We start from the raw sequence: 23,663 nt of genomic DNA, 5'->3' as shown, positions 1-23,663 counted from the left end.
GCGATCAACATGGTCACCACTAGTGCATCATTGTGGGGGTATAGTACCCCTTCTTCGTCAACCTCCACAAAGGAGACGACTGAGGTCAGTTTGCCCCTTTCGTGCTTGGCGGAGTGGTACTCTGTCGAGTATACCCCATGGTACTGAGCCTGCCTAGCATGTGCCTTTCTGCTCGAGGAGGTAGCACCCCCCGCCTGGGAATCCTCTCGCTATGGTCCTGATTTGGCTTAGTGGGGGCCCTCCCGGCGGTGGCGAGTTTGGGCGGTCTTGCTGCAACCCCCTTATTGGTGGTCATTGCCGAGGGCTTTCTTCCCTTTTGCGTCAGTCAACCCGGTCATTTCTCCTCCTTGACTTTCCCTTCCTTTACTGCTCCAGCCTTCGAGCGGACAGGTAACATTGCCTTGTCCGTTCTGCGTGTTCCCTCCTCCCTTGTTGGGAGAAGCAGTCTTCGGTATTATAAGAGGTGGACCTGTGGTACGTGTAGTAGCGGCGGACAATGCCTTAGTCATCGTCTTCATGGAAATCGGTCTCATGGATGGTAAATGTCGGTCGGTCAAAGTGAGGTCCCAGTCCCCTCGTCGGGGCTTCCTCCCTTCTCTTGTCGTGGGAGCTCTTTTATGGTTTCTCGTGGGCCTCAGTCTTGGCTGGGGCCTTTGCCTCCCTCTTGGCTCACTCTAGCTCATTTTTCTTCAGCTCCGTTAAGGCTCGAAGAGTGTCTTCGACGTTAATGAAATTGTCAGCCTGGTCCATAAACTCCCATAGTGTTACAGGAGTCCTTCTCGCCAGCTCGGCCATGAACTAATATTGTGGCTAGACCCCTCCTACAAGCACCGCCTGATTGAGCTGAATTATTGCGTATTTTATACATTTAGAATCAATATATTTTATTTATTTCATTACATTATTATTGGTTTTAGATGAAAAAATGGTTAAGATGAATAAATCCGAATTGTGATTTAAATTGGTTAATAGCATGATTTATGCTTAATTTTATAACTTGTGATTTAATTGGACAATGTTCATTCACATGCACAATATATTTTTGATATTCTATTATTCTTATTTTATTTTATTTTCTAATTTCTAATATTTTATTTCAAATTTTAAATTCAAAGGACTTTCAAGTGGATAAGACGTTGGAACAACTTAAGAACTTTCAACGAGTGTATGGCTCTTCAAATAAAGATAATTATGGGGTTTGAGAGTAATTCGGATCAGAGTCCAAAATGCGTTAGGAGACAGAATGGACATACTTTAGTATTTTAATCATAACTGTCTGCTCAAATATCGGATTGATACGATTCTTGATGTGTTGGAAAGCTATCTTAAAAGGCTACAAAGTTTTCTCAATAAGGATTTCCAAATTTGAACTCCTGAAGTATGTACGTGGCTGCCAAGTTGAGTCCTAAAATTTAAGCGATTTTGTGTGCGCGAATATGTAGACATTAGGGTTTCTTTCCTACCCTATTTTAAGCATATCATTAGCACGAAATTGGAGACTTTTGCAGAGCAAGGCCGCGCATTTGAAGAACTCTTCTAGGGTCTAATTGCCGCTCTAGCCGCCTCCTCCATTGCCTACCACTTCTATCTCCATTCATTTGGCTTGCTCTTTTCATTCCATACTTTTTATTTAATTTGAGTTTAAAGTTTATGGTCATCGGTGGTCATGAGCTCCCTGTTGAATCGGGACAGGTATGCCTTCAGACTTTCCTCATTTCCTTGCTTAATGGTGAGGAGGTACGTTGTTGGGCATTGCCTTTTTCGACTTGACATGAACTGAGTAAAAAATAGTCGAGCCAGCTCATCAAAACTATCTATGAAACTGGGCGCTAAAGACCCGAACCATACTGAGTTGGTTAAGGTTCTAGCAACTCAGGTCTGCAAAGTTGGTCTTGCGAAAACAAAGAACAAAGCAGCTGGGAGAGGGCGGTCTTAGGGCCGGGGAGTCTTTGATGCCAAAGTTAGTAGAGTATTTTGGAAGTTTGTATATAATGAGATAGTCTAGAGAGATTTTTATACCTGAAAATTGCTATTTATACCGAGAGTTTAGGGGGACAAATTGTGCCTGCTCCCTTGGAGTCCATTTTCTTTTTACTGTTCCTTTTTTCATAGTCATTTAATGCGGCGTGCTTCTGGACGACGTCAATTAATGTGATTGTTGCTTAGGTAGTGGTGTCATTAATGCAGCGTGGTTCCTCGATTTGCCTTACTCTGCTAGTGTCTTCGATGGCTTGTTGATGTCACTTTGTCAGAGGATCAAGGGTCTCATTTGCTTCCCGCTCATTCATGTGGACAGGTACTCAAGGGCTGGATTCTATTCGAGGGATCTCCAGAACAGCAAGTCCCATTCTCCCTGCAGTATGCTCTCACATAGGGGTTGCGTCCAGGGAAGTCTACCTGTGGGCCCGGGCCAAGGGGCCTATTTGTTCTAGGATGGGCCTTCTTTTCTTATTCTCTTAGTTGCTCCATACAGGCCCACTAAAAGAGGGAAAAACCCCTTACAATAGTCATTTGTATCTACTATATTGGCCTAATATATATAGTTTACAGATGGTGTCAACGCAACACAATGTAGCATTAGCTCTACTGCATCGCCTTGATCCCCACGGTTAATAATAAAGTCATTCTTTCAAAGTGCTACTACTGTACTTGACTTAAAAATATTTTATTTTATTATAAAGGAAACGCTAGGTACAAAGATTCCTTATAATAAATATAATTTTTTTGGATTAAAATATTGAAATCATAAATGACAGTGCGCGAAAGCAATTATTCAGATTTCTCGAAATCTGTACTATCAACTCATAACTTAACATCTATGTACATGATCTAGGTCATTGTCATGCCTCCTTAGATTACGTCCTGTCCTATAGCTCTACCTTCATAAATACTGATTACGTCCAAAGAATAATGCAGTAGTTATAGCACAGCTTTGGAGTGTCAATTCCAAAGAGAGAAATTAAAAGAATAGCAGAAGGAAAAAAAAAACTAAAGAAAAATATTAACGAAATGAGAATTAAAGTGAAGCAAAGTGACTAACAAAAAATGTACTCAAATTTAACGAACAGTAAAGCATCAGAAATCCCTTGCACAAATCCAGTATTTTAATTATTCTTAATTCATTCAATAACTCAATTGGGAACTCAATTCCCAAAATTCTCAATCGGAATGTATAGATTTATAAACCAAAATTAAACCAAATGTAACCCTTTGAAAAATATTCGCCACTTTTAGAATACGTAAGTTATTATCACTATTGAGAAAATCCAACGACGATAATATACTCGGGGAGCAATATTGCAGCAAATAATTAAATCAAGATAGATAAGTAATTGATCCAAATATAATCAAAGAGTTAATTCATTCAATAGAAAAAACATGACTGAATCCATAAATAGAATAAGTTCTATGATTATTTGGAGAAGAAAACATTAATAATGAATTGAGAATGAAAAATAAAAGAGTTTTAGTAATTAAAAATTAAATACATAAATTAAAAATATCATCTAATGTGCAAGTTCATTCCTAGCCATACTTGAGAATTTATTTACCCATAAATATAATGGACAACAAAAATCTCAAGAGAAAAAAATAAAGCAAACAATGGCCATGGAAATTAAATTTGTCTCTTCGTTCTTCAGTACTAAGCCATCTCCTCTATAAAAAAATCACAAATTTTATGCTAATGATATATTTAAATAGGGTAGCAAAGAAACCATGTCTTCATGATTCCCACATAAAAATCGCTCAAATTTTAGGACTTATCTTGGCAGCCACGTTCGTAGTTCGGGAGTTTGAATTTAGAAATTATTATTAGAGAAAAATTTGTATCCCTTTAAGATAGTTTTCCAACGCATCAAGAATCGCATTAATCCGATACGTGAGTGGAAAGTTACAATCAAACAACTGAAGTATGTCCGGGCTATCTCCTAGCGCATTTTGGACTCTGATCTGAATTACTCTCAAACCCTATCATTATTCTTATTTGCAGAGTCCTACACTCATTGAAAGTTCTTAGTTTGTTCCAATCTCTTGGCCACTTGAAAGTCCTCGTTTGAATTTGACTGGGTTTTGACTTGCTCTTTTATAAATCTTGAAATTAAATATAAAAATCTGCTTAAGAGTATCTCAAAGTAAATAGAAACTTAATTCAAGAATATCCATTAATTCTTATGATTTCTATTCACATTTCAGCATTTTAGTCCACTAATATGGTATTTAGAGTGCACTTTCGTACACTCATCACACCCTCTAACTTGCTTATTGCTAGTCCCTAATAATTTCTATAATAAAGAGATGAAAGAGATGAGAATCACTAAAATAGACCACAAATTCACATTTTTCAAATTCACATGTCAAAACAAACTAAGGAATCCAATAACCCATCAAGATCAATCTACTTATAGCAATTCACAAAGTGTGTGTGTATTCTCCAAGCCATAACCGTCTTACCACTTACCATAACTCATGCGTATAATAGTGTTTCGTGTAAGGGTTCTCTCTATGGAGTTGACAAGTGGTGTACACACAATCAAATGGAGATTTAGGTAATTATGAACAAGCAACAAGCAATCATTGATCATATGATAGGAGCACTAACAAATGAGAATTGAACTATTCTTTTCAAAAGCTTACTTAGAATCAGAATGGTCAACACAAAAGATTGTAATGTGGCTTGGGTTCGGGGTTATATGAAAAAAAGTATGAAAATGATTCAATAACTTTCAAGTACATACAAAAGGAATCTTATTAAATATCTCAGTAGACCACACTTCTTACTTGATGTACTCTCCAACTTTTCAAATCATCGAATAATAATGTTTTTCCTTCTTCTACCCTATATATATATATATATATATATATATATATATATTTATATATATATTCAACAATTTGATGAACAAACACACGCCACTTTGGTATTCTTGCCATTTCTACCAAAATTTGACTTTTTTTTTTTTATCCAACACAACAGAAAGAAAATGCAAATTCCACACCTAGTATACACATGGAAGTAAAAATGGTAGAAAAATCAGTGTATAGGCTATACTCCAATGTGGAGAGGCATGGATGATGTGGGCATATGATAAGAAAAAACTACATGTGTTTATTGGCTCAAAGTTGACTACTAGGGATCTATGATGGAAAGGGTTAGCTTGAAAGGCTCAAACGTTAATTCTACGCTGACTTTTGTCATATCCCAAGTATATCCACCATCTTACCACAAACCATGTAATGATATTCTCAAAAGAAGTGCCCAATTCAATAGATTAATAAACGCTTATCACAATTTACTACATTTGTAGGCTTTCAATCCTCTTTAAAACTTACATGAATACTTAAGTAAAAGAGTTCTCTAACTACATGTGTCAAACCACCATATTACCACAAAGTTTGGATGAGTGCATTAGGGGTTCTGTGAATGCTTCGGCAAAAAATGAGTATGGTGGGTTTGGTGAATTCACGAAGATGGCTATCAATGAGAATGAGTACACATGTGAAAAAGATGCACGTCTGATGCAAACTAAAAGCAATTGACACATGAAAATTTGCCATAGAGTTCTAACAAGCAATTTAAGTACTGAATTTGCACCACCACCCCCTAACTTAAATGAAACATTGTTCTCAATGTTTAAGAATCAAATTTGAATGGGGAGTAACTAAAAAGGGTAGAATACACCTTATGAGTGACGTGGATAGCTCGCTAAGCACCAAAGATGGTAACCTAAAATAACAAAATGAAACTAACCTGCAAACAAAAACAAAGAAAACAACAGCAAACAAAAAGAAAAAGAAAGAAAATAAAACAAAACAAATAAAGAAAAACATACATGCGTGGTGTGGTCAAGGTTGATACACTAGATCTATAAGTGGAATGTCTTCCACTTCCAGAATTTGCCTATCAATTAATACTTTAAGGCATTGACCATTTAATTTAAAGATCCGATCATCATTCAGATCCTCTATTTCTACTTCCCCATTTGCAAAAACATTATTCACTGCAAAATGGCCAGTCTACCTTGACTGAAGTTTTCCTGGGTGCTTATGGAATCTAGAATCATTTAAAAACACTCGATCATTAAGTTTAAACGTTTTTCTCAAAATATTTTTATCATAAAATGCTTTCATTTAACCTTATAGATTCTAGAGTTCGCATAAACATCATTTTTCAACTCCTCTAACTCAGTCAACTGAAATTTTCTGAGCTTACCTGCTTCTCCCATGCCAAAATTGAAATGTTTAATGGCCCAATAAGTTCGATGCTCGAGCTCCACAGGTAAGTGGTGCTTTCCAAAGACAAGCCTATAAGGTGACATGCCTAAGAGAGTTTTGAAAGTGGTATGATAGGCCCAAAATGCATCAACTAGTCTCAAAGACCAATCTTTGCGATCCGGGATCGTTTTTTCTAAAATTTACTTAATTTTCTTGTTTTCAAGTTCTACACGTCAACTTGTTTGGGAGTGGTAGGCAATAGTGATCATATGTTCCATCCCATATTTTTTCATCAAAGCTTCAAAAGATTGGTTACAAAAATGCATACCCCAGTCACTAATGATAGTACCAAATCGAGATAACACATTCTCTTTGAGAAATTTAATTACCGTCCTATTATCATTGCTCCTGCAAGCTGCTGCCTCTACCCATTTTGACACATAATCTACTGCCACAATAATATATTGATATCCAAAAGAAGGAGAAAATGGTCTCATAAAATCAATACCCCAACAATAAAAAATTTCATTCAATAAAATTGGGTTTAAGGGCATCATATTATGACAAGACATAACTTCTAACTTTTCACACTTTTCACATGAGCGACAATAGATATTTGCATCCTTAAACAAGGTGGGCCAATAAAATCCACATTGCAGAATTTTTGCATTGGTTTTCTTCATTGAAAAGTGGCCCCCACAAGCTTGGGAATGACTAAATTTCAAGACGCTAGCAATCTTCTCATCAGGGATGCAACGCCTTAAAATTTGGTCCGGGTAGTATTTGGAAAGAAAATTATCATCCCAATAGAAATTACATACCTCAGTCATGAACTACCTCTTGTCCTGAGTGCTCCAATCCACCGGTATCTCACCTGCAACCAAATAATTCACAATATGAGCAAACCATGGTAGAGAAGTAGTAGAAAGTAAATGCTCATCGGGAAAATCATCCCTGATTGGCAGGTGGTCTGAGGTGTCCTCATTTGGACCTCTGCCAAGTAAGGCTCTATCTATATTTTATTTAAATATTGAGATGTTTAGTTCAAATTTGTGCAAAATTTTTAAAAGTCACCCTTTTCTGCCACAATTATTGCATACTGCTAGATGTATGTTAGGTTGCATTACATATTATCTGTCATGAACGGGGGTATGCAATCATGTGTTGCATGTCCCAATGCTCCAAGTCTCCATTCCCTCCTAAGTAGAGGTTGGGGCGTCACAATGGGGTAGAGAGATTCCTCGGGTTGATCATTTGTGTAACTGGTTTGAGTGATTCCCCCTGTTAGATGATTTGAAACTGGCGAATCAACTTGCACATTAGCCGGGTAGAGCAAGTCTTCGAGTCAAACGGTGGAGTGATTTTCCTACTTGGTATTTTATGTGATGAGATTGTATATGATGAGATATGATGAGTTTTATATGGTTGAGAAGATGGTGGTTCTTCACCTCGGTGATAAATATGTATACTTGAGATTTGCTCAGAAAGTGATTTCTTGTCATGCATAAATATGTGTTCACAGATCTTTTACATGAAATAGTGCATTGTATCTTCTCCATTTTCCCATCCAGATTCCTCAACATCTTTTAAAAATATAGAGACATGGGTGTTTACTCAGTAAATAATTTCATCGTCATTTTTTAAAAGATATAACTTCTTCATAAAAATTTCATCATAAACTTTCATCATCGTAGACATATATCATTATCTTAATTAATAACATAACGTGTGGTAATGTCATAGTTCTCCATATGCACTGTGAATACCTGCCGGTGACTATAGTATAATTTACGTTAAGACTACGTTATCTATAGACTCGTTATCAATGCATTGGTAAATAGCATAACATCATAAAATTATAACGTGTATGCCCACTAGCATTAGGTGTCATAACATGTTGACTTCGCTCCAACGTTTTTTAAAAATAATCCATTCGAACTCGGTTGACTGTTCTTCGTCAACCTGGGGGTTACCACTCCATTATTAAACACTCCAGAGTAGACAGAGGAGTTCCACCAAGATAATTCTGCATCCTGGACTTTGGGGTTGTGACAAAATGATTTTCATGCTATACTTTTAAAAAAATATTTTTCATGACATGTGCATATATTGTAAATTTCATGACAGTTAGGACAATGATTGTTCCCTATCATGACATGCTTCTAATCACAAATTTAACCTTCTATAATCATGTTAGGACAATGTTAGATCATATCAAATCATGCTTAGGACATGCCGAAACTATATTTGTAATTAAAAACATTTAATTATTCAAACATTCCTCTAATTGACCCGGTTTTGCATTAAGCATCATAAACTTCTCAAAACTTAACCAAATTTCATACCAACACTTGGAAATAAAACTTGACATGCTAGCTAAGACCAAAATAAGAAAACTTACAAATTTCATGGCCTTCCAAGCACTTTAGACTGTCTTACACAAGAACACTCAAGAACTCACCAAAACTTTATTGGTTTGCACTCTTTTGATCTCTAAGAGGGGGGAAATGCTCTCAATGCTCAAGAGGATGCTTGGAACTGTGGTGTGGGTAATGAGAAGGGGAGGAAAGTATTTATAGGTAGCCAAGGGGTGGGGGGCGTTGGCTTGGGTGCTTGGTGATTGTGTGAAGTGGAACGTGCTCAAATCTGGAAAATTAGATTTGCTTGCATGAGTTTAGGTCACTTGTGCAGAATGAAATAGTGCCCTAAATCACCATCATTTCCTCTCCACAGTAGCTACAAGGGTCTTGTAGATGATTCAGGTCATGGGGTATCTTTTGGGTGGCAAAAGATCCCTCAAACCACCCTTAAAAATACGTGAATGGAGGTGGTTTTGTGGTGACAGAAATCAATTCGATTTTGGATGTTTTTGGGTAACAAAAATGAGTCAAAATCCTTCATGATGGCATGAGACTTCTTGGTGATTAGGTGGAGAAGGAGGTGGCGTGGGGTGCTGGTGCAAACCATGGCAGGAGGCTGGTTCAAATTCAATCCAAACGGTTCCTACACAAACTAGACCAAGGTGCACCCAATTTGGTTCTTTGAGTTAGTTGATGCAACCAATTTCGTCCAAGGCTCAAACTGAGTTTAGGAGGGTCTCATGAGGTGTTTAAGGACCATATTACCCTTGAAGAAAAACCACAAAAATGTCAGGCCCAGGGGCAAAACAATCCAAGCATTACAAATGGCAATGCACAAAATCATTGAAGCATGATTTGGGCTTGTTATGTCATTTTTCTTAATGACATGTGGTTTGGTTTAGTTATGGAACATGGTTTAATCATGGTTTAAGAGAGTATTAATTCAAGAAAATTTGAACTAAAAGGTTTAAGAAAGAACTAAGCATGATTAAGTTTCAAAACATGGCTTAAAGTACACTAACCTCTAGTATGATGGTTAATGTCCTTATCCAATTTTCAAAACATATTTTGGGTACTTTGAGTGTGATTTGAGCTTAAGTAAACTAATGGTATGGTATATTGGGCTTTTAGTCTTTGAATGATGAAATGAGTTCAAACATGACTTTAGGCCATATGGGCTTGAAAAGGGCCAATGATCCAATTTACACCAAAGACCTTATACCTTTCTAGGGCCGAAACTAGTCTTGATTTTCCTATAGTCTTGGTTCAAGGTTTTCTTGGGCTAGACCCATGAATACACTTGGGTCCTAAAAAGTCTCACCAAAATTACTAATAGGTTTGTCTATCTAATCCTTAGCTCATTAACACTAAGTAGCAATATTAATGTTAATTCCACTATCAACCTTAATGGAAGTAATTAACTCATTATAAAAATCTAATCTAGAGTACTTAAAGATCAATTAAGGGTTAATTAAGCGGAGTGTTACAAGCTCGGTAATACCAAGATGGTAATATGAAGTGAGACCCCATCTTTAGAGCAGATAATTCAGAATAAGTAATACCCGAACCAAAAAACACGAGAAACCAATATTCATCCAAGGTTAATTGATTGAAATCGCATAATTATAATTATATTAGTAAAACATACTCATTACAATTTTTAACCTAAGATTATCATAAAGTCAATTACAATAAGTAACCCAATGACAATTTACAAATATATCATATAATACTTCTGTTACATAGTGCATAATTAACTAATTTTATAGAATAACATGCATACATATATATATATATATATATTATTAACTCATATATCTTATTATTGACGTGATAACTTATATAAATATATTATATAAGGTAAAATAAATAAACCAATAATGCATAAAGAAGTATATATTATATAGTTGATGTATAATATTTAAAGAGTAATAGTACATACAGTTGTGCAGTGCGTAAATACCGTGCAGTCGTTTTGAAAAATAATGAGGTCCATTATTAAAAAATTAATTTCTTTTTATGCGAATCTCATATTTATTCATTTTTTTCAAAGCAACTGCACGGTACTTGCACATTACGACTACAAGTATCATTTCTCAACCCATAATTGAGCTTTTACAAGTTTTGACTCTTTTTAAAATACAAATACAAGTTTGACTTGTTTAATATTTGAATCAGTTTTAATTTTTAAAAATTATTATGATCTATTGCATGACTCAAGCTTGAAATGAATATACATAATCAAAATCGAGCAGTTGATGAACGAAGTCCAAATGTTATTTGCATTCGTTTAGATTTAGAAAGTATTTTATCTTATCTCAATTTATTATTATAATTTTTTTAAATTTTATATAAAATATAATAAATAATTTAATTTTTTTAAATATTAAAATAATAATATTAAAAAATAATATTTTATTTAATTTTTAATTTTTATTTAAAATTATTTTATTTTATCTCATCTCACTGTTTAAATCAATCCGGATAGATTTGTGATTTTCTTTTCGTTTTTTGAACTTGGATTGGATTTGTGGTGTTGCGTCAGGGGTTGATCGAGACATGACGTACATGATGCCACTGCGAAGGCATAAAAAAGTTGGGGTAAAAAATTCCGTGCGTGACAATTTCCAAGCTAGTCTTTTAATTCCCGCTTGCTAAAACCGATCTATTCTTTCGTATACGAAAAAAATGGGTAAGAAAGAGAAAAAAAATATAAGAAAATAAAATTTTAAATTCTAATAATTCATATTAAATTTTTAGATTTGATTCAACAATAGAGATTTAAATATTATTTAAACTAACTTAAAATAGATATTTAAAATATAAATACTATATCATACATTTAAAATTAATTTTAATTTATAAAATATTAATCTTTCATGAAGTTTTGTTAAATATTTTTAAAAAAGTAAAATCATATAAATAATTAAAATTTTTAACATAATTTAAATATTATAATATTCTTAATTAACAAAAAAAAAAAAAAAAAAAGAAGGGAGAGCATGAATAGAATAGGCAGATTAGCTTCATACGAATTCACTACATTTTCTATATAGTTAAAAGTAACATAACATGTATGCATTGACTTCTACCGTTAAATATGATTAATTTATAGAGATAAAACTTTCATACAACTTTAATATTATTTTCAACAATTTTATATTTTTTAGACACAACGTGCTTTGCACGTTATATAATTGCTAGTGGTATTGAAATGGGTACAGTACCCAATGGTTTATTCTATTTTTTTTTTCTTTTTTAATGAATTTTTTTGTATTTTTTTAAATAAAGTACTAAAAAAGAAACAAATTTTAATATTAAAAGAAATTAAAAATATATATGTTATCGGTACAATTTGTCGTATACATATCATAAATTAAAAGCCAACTACAGTTGTGTGTAAAAAACAGTAATATAATATGCGTAGTTTTAAAAAGTTTATACAGCATCCACCACAAATAATTGCAGTCGCTGGAGTGGCATGGTCAATGTGTAGTTCGAGTTCATCCATTCTCTTTCTCGGGCAAAGTGTGTGTGATCGTGTGGCTATAAATTTTGTTAATCCCTGGGGATCTAACTTCTGAAATTTTTATTGATCGTCTTTCAGTGTTTTTTTTTTTTTTTTTGAGCAAGGTTGTCTTTCAGTGTTAAAAATTTATGTATATATGGTATTTGCTTCGGGATAGTTGACAAAACTCTCTGCTTCTTGGGAAGTTTTTAGTATTGTAAGTCGTTCAACATTTTAGTATTCTATATGCTCCATGACAATGCAGTATATGGGAGAAGACGAATTGCGGGGATCTCAATCAAATCATCCGTATCATCATCACTCTGATACGGAGATAACCGAGAGCAAGAGGACTGCTAAATCCGTCGACGTTGTAGAAGAACCCTCCGTTAAGAGCACCATGGACATTCATGACGACTCTTTTGCTGCTCAGAGCGTTAAGACTTCTACTGATCTTGAAAGAGATCCACAGTTGACTTCAATCGCCAGTGGTTTCGAGAAGAGAACCTCATTCGGTTCCTCAATAGTAAGAAGCGCTTCTGCACGTATCAGGCAGGTCTCTCAGGAACTAAAGCGTCTTACCTCCATCTCAAAACGTGTCCCTCGCGCTCGTTTTGAACGTACCAAGTCTGCAGCAGCCCATGCTTTGAGGGGCCTCAAGTTTATCACCGAGACAGATGGTGACGTTGGCTGGCCTGCCGTTGAGAAACTATTCATCAAGCTCACGGCTTCCACCAATGGCTCTCTACCCCGTTCGCTCTTTGGACAATGCATTGGTATCGCAGAGCCTCCTCGCACGGTTTTTGCTAATGATTTTTTTTTATTATTATTATTTTTACGTAGTAGTTAATGAAAGAGAAATTATGGTTGCGTCTCCTCCATAATAGCTTTATGTTAGTTATGCTGTTCCTCAACATGAATTTGTACTTGGACTTAAAATTTACATATTTTTTCAATGATCTGTTCATTAATGGCAGGAATGAACGAAGACTCAAAGGGGTTTGCAGGAAACCTTTTTGATGCACTTGCTCGTAACCGAGGTATAGAGGGTGAATCTATCAACAAGGCCCAGCTGAAAGAATTCTGGGACCAGATTTCTGATCAGAGCTTCGACTCCAGGCTACGAACTTTCTTTGACATGTAGTGCTTTTTCTGTTCATTTCTCTGTTTCTCATTTTTTTTTTCAAAAAAAAAATTCCAAGTTATGCTTGAGTGTCTCCAAAAGATGCTGATGAGCTCACGATTAAATTGCAGGGTTGATAAAGATGCTGATGGCAGAATCACAGAAGCCGAAATCAGAGAGGTATATGGCAGATTGGATGCAGGACTAGATAAATCCAGAGTGGATATCCCCATCTGACTCTCATCTGCCTCATTAGATTTTGACAATTAACAGAATATATCGATTATATTCGATTAGATTTTGATCATTAATAGATATTTTTCTCACAGATTATCTGCCTAAGTGCTTCTGCCAACAAGCTCTCAAATATCCAGAAACAAGCAAAGGAATATGCAGCTTTGATCATGGAAGAGTTAGATCCAGACAACCGTGGATACATCATGGTAAAGTTCCTGCAGCTTGATCCTTAAGAGGCTAGAGTTTCTCCGTTGTCTAATGTCTGTTACTGGAAATGACAGATGGACAACCTCGAAGTGCTTCTGTTGCAAACACCAAACCGGTCTATAAAAGGTGGAGATAGCCAGAGCTTGAGCAAAAAGTTGAGCCAGCGGCTGAAGTATCCACAGGAGAACAATCCATTTCGGAGATGGTGCCAAAGCACAAACTATTTCTTAGAAGACAACTGGCAAAGAGTTTGGGTAATCACACTGTGGATTGGAGTTATGTGCGGCCTATTTGTATACAAGTATGTGCAATATCGAAACAAAGCTGCATACGAGGTAATGGGCCATTGTGTATGCATGGCAAAAGGTGCAGCCGAGACACTTAAGTTCAACATGGCACTTATATTATTACCAGTTTGTAGAAACACCCTCACCTATCTCAGGAATAAGAGCAGACTAGGAGTTGTCGTTCCTTTTGATGACAACCTCAATTTCCATCAGGTAATTTCCAACTCTAATATCTTCTTCTTGGGAGCAAAAAAGAGAATGTGACAACCCAATTTTGTTTCTCTTATTTTTATTGTATTTGTTTACTTGTGATATCCATACGATAAAGATAAGGGTAGGTGGTGTATGACATCACACATTATTTAGGAATGAGAAGTTATTGCTCTTTATAAGATTCCAATAAACCTCCAATTGTATCATTGACTAGTCATTTAGAGTATAAGCTATATGGTCTGGGTCTTCCATTGGAACGTTACAAATGATATCAGAGCCTATTTCAACCAGAAATGTGGGACTTGAGCGTGCCACCTACGACGGACTGACCCGACGAGGATGTCGGGAATTTAAGGAGGGTAGATTGTGATACCCTATATGATTAGGATAAGAGTAGGTAGTGTATAAAATCTTACATTGTTTGGGAATGAGAAGTTATTGCTTTTTATAAGGTTTTAATGGATTTTAATTGTATCATTGACTATTCTTTTTAGAGTATAAGTCATATGATTTGGACATTCCATTGGGGCATTACATTACCAGTTATTTATTTTTATGAGAGATGATGGTAGAGTTCTCTCACTAGGCACCGAAAGCTAAACCAAAACTGACACTGACGATATATTTCCAAGATAATAGCAGGTGGAATCGCAATTGGAACTGGAATACATTCAATTTCTCATCTGGCTTGTGATTTTCCTCGCCTTATTCATGCAACCAGTGACAAGTACGAGTTGATGGAACCTTTCTTTGGGGATCAACCAACAAACTACTGGCATTTTGTCAAGTCTATAGAAGGAGTGACTGGAATTGTAATGGTAGTGTTGATGGGGATAGCCTTTACGCTAGCAGCCCCTTGGCTCAGGAGAAGTACGCTCACTGGTTTCAATGCCTTTTGGTATTCCCACCACCTCTTTATCATTGTTTACATTCTGCTGATTCTACATGGCATTTTCCTCTACCTGATCAAGGAATGGTACAAGAAAACGGTTAGCACCTTTGACCTCACATTTACAAAACTCTTGCACATTTTGCTTGATTGTTTGATTCTCAAGACTCTACATATGTATTAACTATTTTTTTCCGCCACTGAGCCATTGGCAGACCTGGATGTATTTGGCCGTTCCACTCGCTCTTTATGCATGTGAAAGATCGATTAGGGCATTCAGATCCAGCATCAAGCCCGTTACAATACTAAAGGTAAGCTAGTTAGGAACTCAAGTAGTCGTTATTTTCATCCTATTGGATATGCATATATATATTTGGAGAAATGATACTTGCAGTCGTGAGTGTGCATGTACTGTGCGGTCGCTTTGAAAAAAATGAATAAATATGGGATCCACATGAAAAGAAATTAATTTTTTAATAGTGGACCTCACTCTTTTCCAAAACGACTGCACGGCGTTTGCGCATTCCACGACTGTATATAGCATTACTCATATATTTGTACCATACGGTTTATATCGTCTCCTTTCTATTTTACGCTGAAGGTGGCTGTTTATCGTGGAAATGTATTGTCGCTTCACATGTCGAAGCCCCAGGGCTTCCATTACAAAAGTGGGCAATACATGTTTGTCAATTGTGCTGCTGTGTCTCCATTTGAATGGTATGCGTCAAATCATCACTGTTCTAAAAGTTTAAACTGATAGAAAGATGTAGATTTTATTATTTATTTTATATTTTAACACTCCCCCTCACATGTGGGTCAGACTCACTCTCAATAAGTAGTCCAACACATGAAATATTTAATTAACTGAAATAAAGTATAGAGTCAGGTTCGAACTCATGCATGACTTTTGCTTGCCTTGCTTATTTCTTCTTGCGATTCACATGTCAACAGGCACCCATTTTCCCTGACCTCAGCCCCCGGAGACGACTACCTTAGTGTCCATATACGAGCTCTCGGCGATTGGACAAAAGAACTCAAAACAAGGTTCTCAAAGGTGTGTTTCCATTTTAAAACGGATGCCTCTTTTTTCTTATGATTCTTATACTATCAGCAAAAATTGTATACCCTTATGATTTTTAGTCTGTTGTATTTGTCTTTAATTTCCCTTTCTGTTTACTCATTTCTTCCTATTTAATGAGAAAAAAAGGTTACGCTTTACTTTAGGTAAAATAACTATATTTCTCTAATGTCCCTAGTACCACCTACCACATCAATAAGAATATTAGTACATCATACACCTGAATAATTTGTCTTATGTTTTTGATAAAAAATAAATAATGTTAGATACATTTTTAAAATGTGCAAGTCCTGCTCATTTCTTTTGAAAAAGAATGAAATTCAATATTAAAAAAGTAATTTTTTTATCTGGATCCTATTTTTATCTATTTTTTTGTAAAAACAAATAAACGAGATTTATATACTTTAAAACTGTAAATATCATTTCTCGTATTGTTATACAACTTTTAGCACACTGTTTCTTTACTAAACTTTCTCTTTCCTTCCTTCTTTGTCTTAATATTACATGTATCCCTTTTGGCAAGATGGTGACAAGAAATACGGTTCAATTAATATACATTTTACTACAAAATCCTTAATTTTTAGGAATGATTGGTGGTAAATCGCCGATATAATAAATATTCCTCATAGAAAATATAATCACTATCGGTTTGATAAAATTTATTTGAACTGTGACACATTTCGTTCGTAAAATTTAGGATTAATTATAAAATCAGTACTTATTTTTCATCTTTTTTGTAATTTGAAGCCTTAGATTTTAGTTAATATAAAATTGATACATCAAGAACCTCTCAAACAGGTGCTTCCGTCAATTTTCTAACGGCAGACGAAATGTTGTCCCTAAATAGCTTACACGTGGCATCAATATCCATGTCAATCGATCAGGAATTGACACGTGGTATATAGATGTCACATGTCAATTACACATTGATTTTCTAACGATAAATTAATTGTAGGTTTCTTAAAGTTCAAGTATGAATTTTGTAAAAGTTGAAAATTAAACCCTCGAATTGAAACAACGTAAAAATTCAAGTACTAATTTTGCAATTAACCTAAGAGTTTATGCAGTAAAACTTGTAGTAACTCTTAACATTATTCTCGATGAAAACTCAAAACAGTATAAGGAAAGAGTACTGAGAAGCCACCTTATGTCGCTAATATGCTGTGAAATTGGTTGTTCTAGGTGTGTAACCAAGGTGATCCTAATGGGGAAAGTGGACTCATCAGAGCTGATTTCTTGCAAGGGGATAGCCATACAAAGTAAGTAAAACTTCACTTTGAGAAAATCACTGCATTATTTTCCTATGAAAACAGAAAATGCTAAAGTATAAAGTAACTAGCTAGGGCCTTCGGGAGAAACACGTGATGAAACTGTAAGGATATACACGAAAAGTAACGTCATTCTAGATCTTGTTATCCTAATCATTTCACCCGTTTCGATAAGATGATATAATTTTAAATGAGTTGAATAAAATATTATTAAAATATTATTTTTTAATATTATTATTATTTTAATATTTTAAAAAGTTGAATTGTTTATTATATTTTATATGAAAATTTGTAAAAATTATAATGATGAGATGAGATGAGATGAGATGCGACAAGATGTTTTCTGAATCCAAACCAATCCTAAGTGCTGCGATCAATTGAAGTAGTTTAATATTAACTACTACCACTTAATTAAAAAAATATATTTATATATTCATATCCATTTAAATGGCATACATATATAAATATTAAGCGACTGTCCATTTAAATGATTTTTTATTTTAAATGACCATGACTGGCTAGAGATATATATTGTCAATGGGGTGGCTGAACTAAAATTAAAAAAAAAAAAAATTCTGGATTTTAACAATGATTAGTTTTCTCTTTAACGAAATAATGAATCAACGGTCATGGATAAATGAACAGTTGTCCAAAAGTTCTGATCGACGGTCCATATGGAGCGCCAGCACAAGAGTACAAGAACTTTGAGGTGGTATTGTTAGTGGGGCTGGGAATTGGGGCAACCCCAATGATCAGTATAATGAAAGACATAGTGAACAACAACAAGGCCGTGGAAGAGGAGAAGATCAATGTTTTAGAGAAAGGAAGTAAAAGATCAGGCGCAGAAGCAGAAGCAGAAGGAGCAAGTCATGTGAATGAATTCCAGACTAGGAGGGCATACGTCTACTGGGTAACAAGGGAGCAGGGCTCCTTTGACTGGTTTAAAAGTGAAATGAATGAGGTGGCTGAACTGGACAACAGGGGAGTGATTGAGCTCCACACTTATTGCACCTGTGTCTACCAAGAGGGTGATGCCCGTTCTGCTCTCATTACCATGCTGCAGTCCCTCAACCATGCCAAGAATGGCATCGACATCGTCTCTGGTACACGCGTCAAGTCCCACTTTGCCAAGCCCGATTGGCGGACTGTCTACGAGCGCATTGCCCGCAAACACACCCACTCCCGAGTAGGTCAGTCTCAGTCCTGCCCCCGACACCACACTGTATTTTTTGAGTTGCTTTTTTCTCAATGTTACGTATTCCACTAATTTTTTCGTTCCGTGTTCTCTCATCTTTACATTATCAGAAGCGCTTTCTGTCTTTTCTGTGCATAAAGCTATATAATAATAGATGGATAAATTTGATTAGTATGCATGCATGGCTATCGTGTTCCACGTTTTGGACCGCTTTATGTCGTTTCCTTGCAAAAAAGATGATGGATATCTATGTATATATACATAGATATTAAAAAGTTTGCCAAATGTTTTATCATAAAGGAATCACAAATAATTTTATAGTTAACGATACTTGATATAGTAGGATGAATTTATAAATTTACTTCATAAAGGATAATGAGTAGAAGAACTCTTCCCATTAAAATATTTCTACTCATCATCCCTATACTATACACCTGCTTTTATTTTTTTTCCTTAATAGATGTATAGTGTAAAGATGATAAATAAAATAACTCTTCACATTAGAAAACTTCTACTTATCATCTCGATACCATACACATGATTTTATTTTTTATTCTTTTATTTTTTTTTCTTTAGTAAGTGTGTGATGTAAGAATGATAAATAGAAGAATTTTTCACGTTAAATCACAAATATAATTTTACTAAAAAGAAGTTAATGATTATGTTAGCAAATGGATAATAATTATTTGTGTCTGAACAAACGCATGCAGGGGTCTTCTACTGCGGGCCAGCTGCCCTCGCTAAAGAGTTACGCCAGCTAGCGACGGATTTATCTCACAAGGGCTCCACCAAATTTGATTTCCACAAAGAAAATTTCTGACCCCAAAGGGAAAAATGGACGAGTCGCACATTGGATGACGATGGAGTCTCGAGCCCCACCACGATAAATTATGTTACTCTCTTTATCTCGTATGAGATGATTGTATGCTTAATTTGTGAATTCTGCTTTACAGCAAACAAATGGATTAGCACATATATAATTGGGACTGAAGTTTGTTAAGGATAAGGATGCTCAAGAAACCGAATGAGTTTAGAAGTTCAATTCTATCAGACTTTGTTATTTAGATTAGAGTTTGTTGTGTTATCAATTACTATCTTAGAGTTTGTTATGAGTTCTACTACTATGTTTGTAACAAACACTTTCTCTATTAATAAGATAGTCAACATGCACCGGAGGTGTGGTTGATATTTTCCTCAACATGGTATCAAGAGCCTATGACTAACGTCACCTTTTCTATGGCCGATCCCAATACACCCATCTCAGAGACCAACATCTCTTCCCCTTTTCTTCACCCACCAGTATTTACATCAAACACCTTACATGCACCTGTTACTTCTCTCCCAAACTTCCCCCCTATCAAGCTCACACAAGACAATTACCTACTATGGAAAGCGCATGTTGTCCCATACCTAAAAGGCCAACATCTTTTCACCTTTGTTGATGGGTCATCCCTCTGCCCTTTGCCCATGATCACCACGGCCACCAACCAAACAGTGGCCAATTTGGATTTTATCCAGTGGATTCTGCAAGATCAGTTGATCATCTCTGCTCTCGACTCCTCTCTCTCAGAAACAGTGCTAGCCCATGTGACGAAATGTCAAACTTCTCATGAAGTCTGGTCAATGCTGGAATGCATGTTTACTTCCACATCTTGTGCTTGTTCAATGAATCTCCACTACCAGTTAGCCACTCTCAAGAAAGGTAGTTCCTCCATGTTAAGAACCCTAGACGAAATGAAGAGGAAGAAGACATAACGAAAGTGAGGAGATGAACTGAGGGGATAGTTTATGAAGAGATTAAGGGGAAGACTTAAGGGCAGGTTTGGGAGGTGAGATGAGACACAAAATTCTCATCTCATCTCATTTCATCATTACACATTTTTCAAATCCCCGTACAAAATATAATAAATAATTCAACTTTTTCAAATCTCAATTCAACTTTTTCAAATCCCAACACAATAATAATACTAAAACATAATATTTTAAACATTAAAACAAAACACAAAATTCTCATCTCACCCCCCAAACCTGTCCTTAGAACTCGAGACGACACCGTTTGTGATTCAACGAAATGCAGCGTTTACCAAGGAGAATGCAGCATTTTACTACAATGCAGAAGGGTTGTCGTTTTTTCACTACAATGCAGAAGGGTTGTCATTTTTTAATAATGCAAAATGCAGTGTTTGTTTTAATTTTAGTAGAGAGTCTATCGTTTTGATGTTAGGCACAACGTTTTGGGGATCAATCCAAACGACACATTTTAGTTACTGTTATTTTAAGTTGGGTCAGTCTTAATCATGTTAGAAAAGTCTAGAGTTTGTTATTGGAATGTTGGGAGGGACCTGCGTATATAAAGCGAAAAAATTGTAAAGGGAGAAATTATGGAATATTCTCGTTATGAATTATGTATTGAAGGTTGGGATTGCCTCAAACAATCCTCTATGAATATGGAATGAAGTTTATCATTTCCTTTACTATGTTCTTCTCTTGATTCAGTGTGTGAGTGTATTTTCCTAGTGAGTTTCTTTACAATTGGCATCTGTGAGCCAGTGATCCTTCATGGCAAAGGCTACTCATTCCGAGCAGTAGTTTGATGGGTTTCAAAAGCAAGTCGACGGTCTAGAAGAGGGTCTTCAGAAGGTGCGTGGGGGCCTACGGGAGGTGCTAGGCAGGCAGGCTTGATCAACTCACATACATGATCCACTCTTTGGTGGCTAATCAGAACACCATGGGCACCACGGACCTGCAAGTCACAAATGATACAGATCAAGGTCAACACAGAGGAGGATTTTGTGGAATATGTTTGGACTTCCCTTATATTGATTGGAAAAATCCATCTGGATGGATATTCAAGAAATCTCATTATTTCAAATATCACCAAATAGCCCTAGCACAACGCTTGTTAATTGCTTCCTATCACATGTAAGGGGAAGCTCTCATTTGGTATCAAGATGCGATTGACACAGCACAATTTAATACCTCGGGATACTTTGGTTGGTGTTATGCTAGTCCGTTTTGGATCGACAGCTTACGACAACCCGATGGAGACACTTACTCATCTAAAGCAAACCTCCTCAGTAGCTATTTACAAAACTCAGTTCGAGGCTCTTTCCAACAGACCATGAGGACTCTCAGACCACCCCAAACTGAGTTGTTTTCTTAGTGGTTTGAAGGACGAAATCAGGTTATGACTCCGTATGTTTAACCCTTTTAATTTAAATGCTGCATTTGGGTTAGTTCACATTCAAGAGGAGTATATAGTCAGTGCGAAAAGACCTATCAAGTTGAGCTCTAAGAAGGGAGTTGTGTTAGTGGGGCCTTATTCTAATAGCAACAACTAGAATGGTGAAGGAAGTATAAGAGTGCAGAAATTTAGTCCTAAAAAGGTGTCCTCGATATCGATAGATGAGAAACGATAGAAGGGTTTGTATTATCATTGTGAAGAAAAGTGGAACCCAGCCCACATATGTACGACCCCTAAGATCTATCTAATACATAGTTGTAAGGAATCAGAGGACAATGGGGGGGGGGGGGTAGATCATTCCAGATCTGGGCAGTGAAGGGGAAGTATCAACACAGGCAATGGGTGTCAAACCTGAAATTTCCCTTAATGCAATTACGGGCACACCTAGTGCTAAGACTATGAGAGTGATGGGGAAGATCAGGAAGGGGCACGTGTTGATTTTGGTGGATTCCGGGAGTACACACAATTTCTTAGATTCCTTTATTACTAAGAAAACCAGATTGCTAGTCGACAAGTCTCAAAAGGTTGCAATGAAAATAGCAAAGGGGCAGATTCTCGACAATGAGGGATATTGAAATATAGTCAAAACAACAATCCAAGGTACTCATTTCAACCCTTCTTTCTATATATTGTCTTTGGGTAGTTGTGATGTGGTCTTAGGAGTTAAATGTTTGGAGTCTTTGGGACCGATTGTATGGGATTTTTCCCAACTTACTATGAAGTTTGTGTATGAGGAGAAGGAGGGTCAGTTGGTAGGATTGGGATTGAAAGAGGTAAGGGGCTATTTTTACACTTATTATGGGGAGAAGAAAATGACAAAATGATTCAGGGTGGGGGGGAGATGTACAAAAAATTATCACCTAGTTTTAGGGGATCTTTGAAGTTCCAAATGGGTTACCACCTTCACAGGAACAAGACCATAAAATCACTTTGAAAGAAGGGACTCAGCCAATAACAGTTAGACCTTATCGTTATTAAGGTCCGGATACCTCCAAATTAGAGTAGTGCCAGAAGATGTGGCAAAAAGGGCATTTCGAACTCACGAGGGACATTATGAGTTCCTAGTGATGCCATTTGGGTTGACTAATGTACCGTCAACTTTTTAAGGGTTAAATGAACCATGTGTTTAGGCCGTATTTGAGGCAATTTGTGCTAGTATTCGTTGATGACATACTATTGTACAACAAAGGGTGGGCTAAGCATTTAGAGCACTTGGGAAAGAGGTGCTGGAAGTTTTAAAAGAAAATCAGTTGTATGCAAAGCTATCTAAATGTAAGTTTGGGGTCTCAAAGGTTGATTATTTGGGGTATGTGATAAATGCAAAAGGGGTAATGGCAGATTCTAACAAGGTGATTGCAATGTTAGAGTGCCTATTCTAGTGAATGTGAAGTCTCTAAGGGGCTTTTTGGGCCTCACAGGGTATTACCATAAGTTTATTAAGAACTATGGAACCATTGCTGCCCCACTTACAATTTTACTAAAAAAAAATCGTTTGGGTGGAATGATGAAGCTATGAGAGCTTTTAATGAGTTGAAGTCAGCAGTGACAAGACCCGCGGTCCTTAAGTTACCTGATTTTTTCCAGCCATTTACTATTGAGTGTGACGCTAGTTGGAGGGGTATGGGGGCAATCTTAATGCAATCTGGATAGCCCCTTGCATATATGAGTATGGCACTCAAGGGTAAGGCATTTCTTTTATCCACTTATGAGAAGGAACTCCTAGCCTTTTGTCATCAAGACCGACCAACAAGCCTTGAAATTTTTGCTGGAACAACGGGTGGGGATAGTTGCTCAATAGAAATGGGTAAGCAAATTGATGGGGTATGATTTCGTAATTATTT

The 23,663-nt window shown here is 36.1% G+C and overlaps 1 protein-coding gene across 2 annotated transcripts; it reads left to right on the top strand.

The window, feature by feature from the left end:
• The first annotated feature begins 12,075 nt into the window (after positions 1-12,075).
• LOC108990039 (respiratory burst oxidase homolog protein C-like) lies at positions 12,076-19,776 on the top strand. 2 transcript variants are annotated; one of them, XM_035694329.1, is made up of 13 exons: positions 12,081-12,101; positions 12,347-12,857; positions 13,059-13,221; positions 13,336-13,384; positions 13,534-13,647; positions 13,723-14,148; positions 14,781-15,137; positions 15,253-15,348; positions 15,639-15,754; positions 15,989-16,091; positions 17,298-17,374; positions 18,029-18,573; positions 19,289-19,776. In XM_035694329.1, exons 2-13 carry the CDS (start codon positions 12,350-12,352, stop codon positions 19,396-19,398), a joined length of 2,664 nt encoding a protein of 887 aa, XP_035550222.1. In that variant the 5' UTR covers positions 12,081-12,101; positions 12,347-12,349; the 3' UTR covers positions 19,399-19,776. The 2 variants fall into 2 exon arrangements, with proteins under 2 accessions (XP_018819429.2, XP_035550222.1); XM_018963884.2 differs by having other exon boundaries at positions 12,076-12,857.
• The last annotated feature ends 3,887 nt before the right edge of the window (positions 19,777-23,663 follow it).

Source organism: Juglans regia, chromosome 10, assembly GCF_001411555.2.
Source record: "Juglans regia cultivar Chandler chromosome 10, Walnut 2.0, whole genome shotgun sequence".
Taxonomy (NCBI): Eukaryota; Viridiplantae; Streptophyta; class Magnoliopsida; order Fagales; family Juglandaceae; genus Juglans; species Juglans regia.
The sequence above is the reverse complement of the archived record's forward strand: the minus strand, read 5'-3'. Positions and strand labels throughout refer to the sequence as shown.

Coding starts and splice junctions, on each gene's coding strand:
- LOC108990039 (XM_018963884.2), top strand. CDS start 12,335: ATGACAATGCAGTATATGGGAGAAGACGAATTGCGGGGATCTCAATCA. Junction 13,385..13,533: donor CAGAAGCCGAAATCAGAGAG/GTATATGGCAGA, acceptor TTTTTCTCACAG/ATTATCTGCCTAAGTGCTTC. Junction 13,648..13,722: donor ACAACCGTGGATACATCATG/GTAAAGTTCCTG, acceptor TGGAAATGACAG/ATGGACAACCTCGAAGTGCT.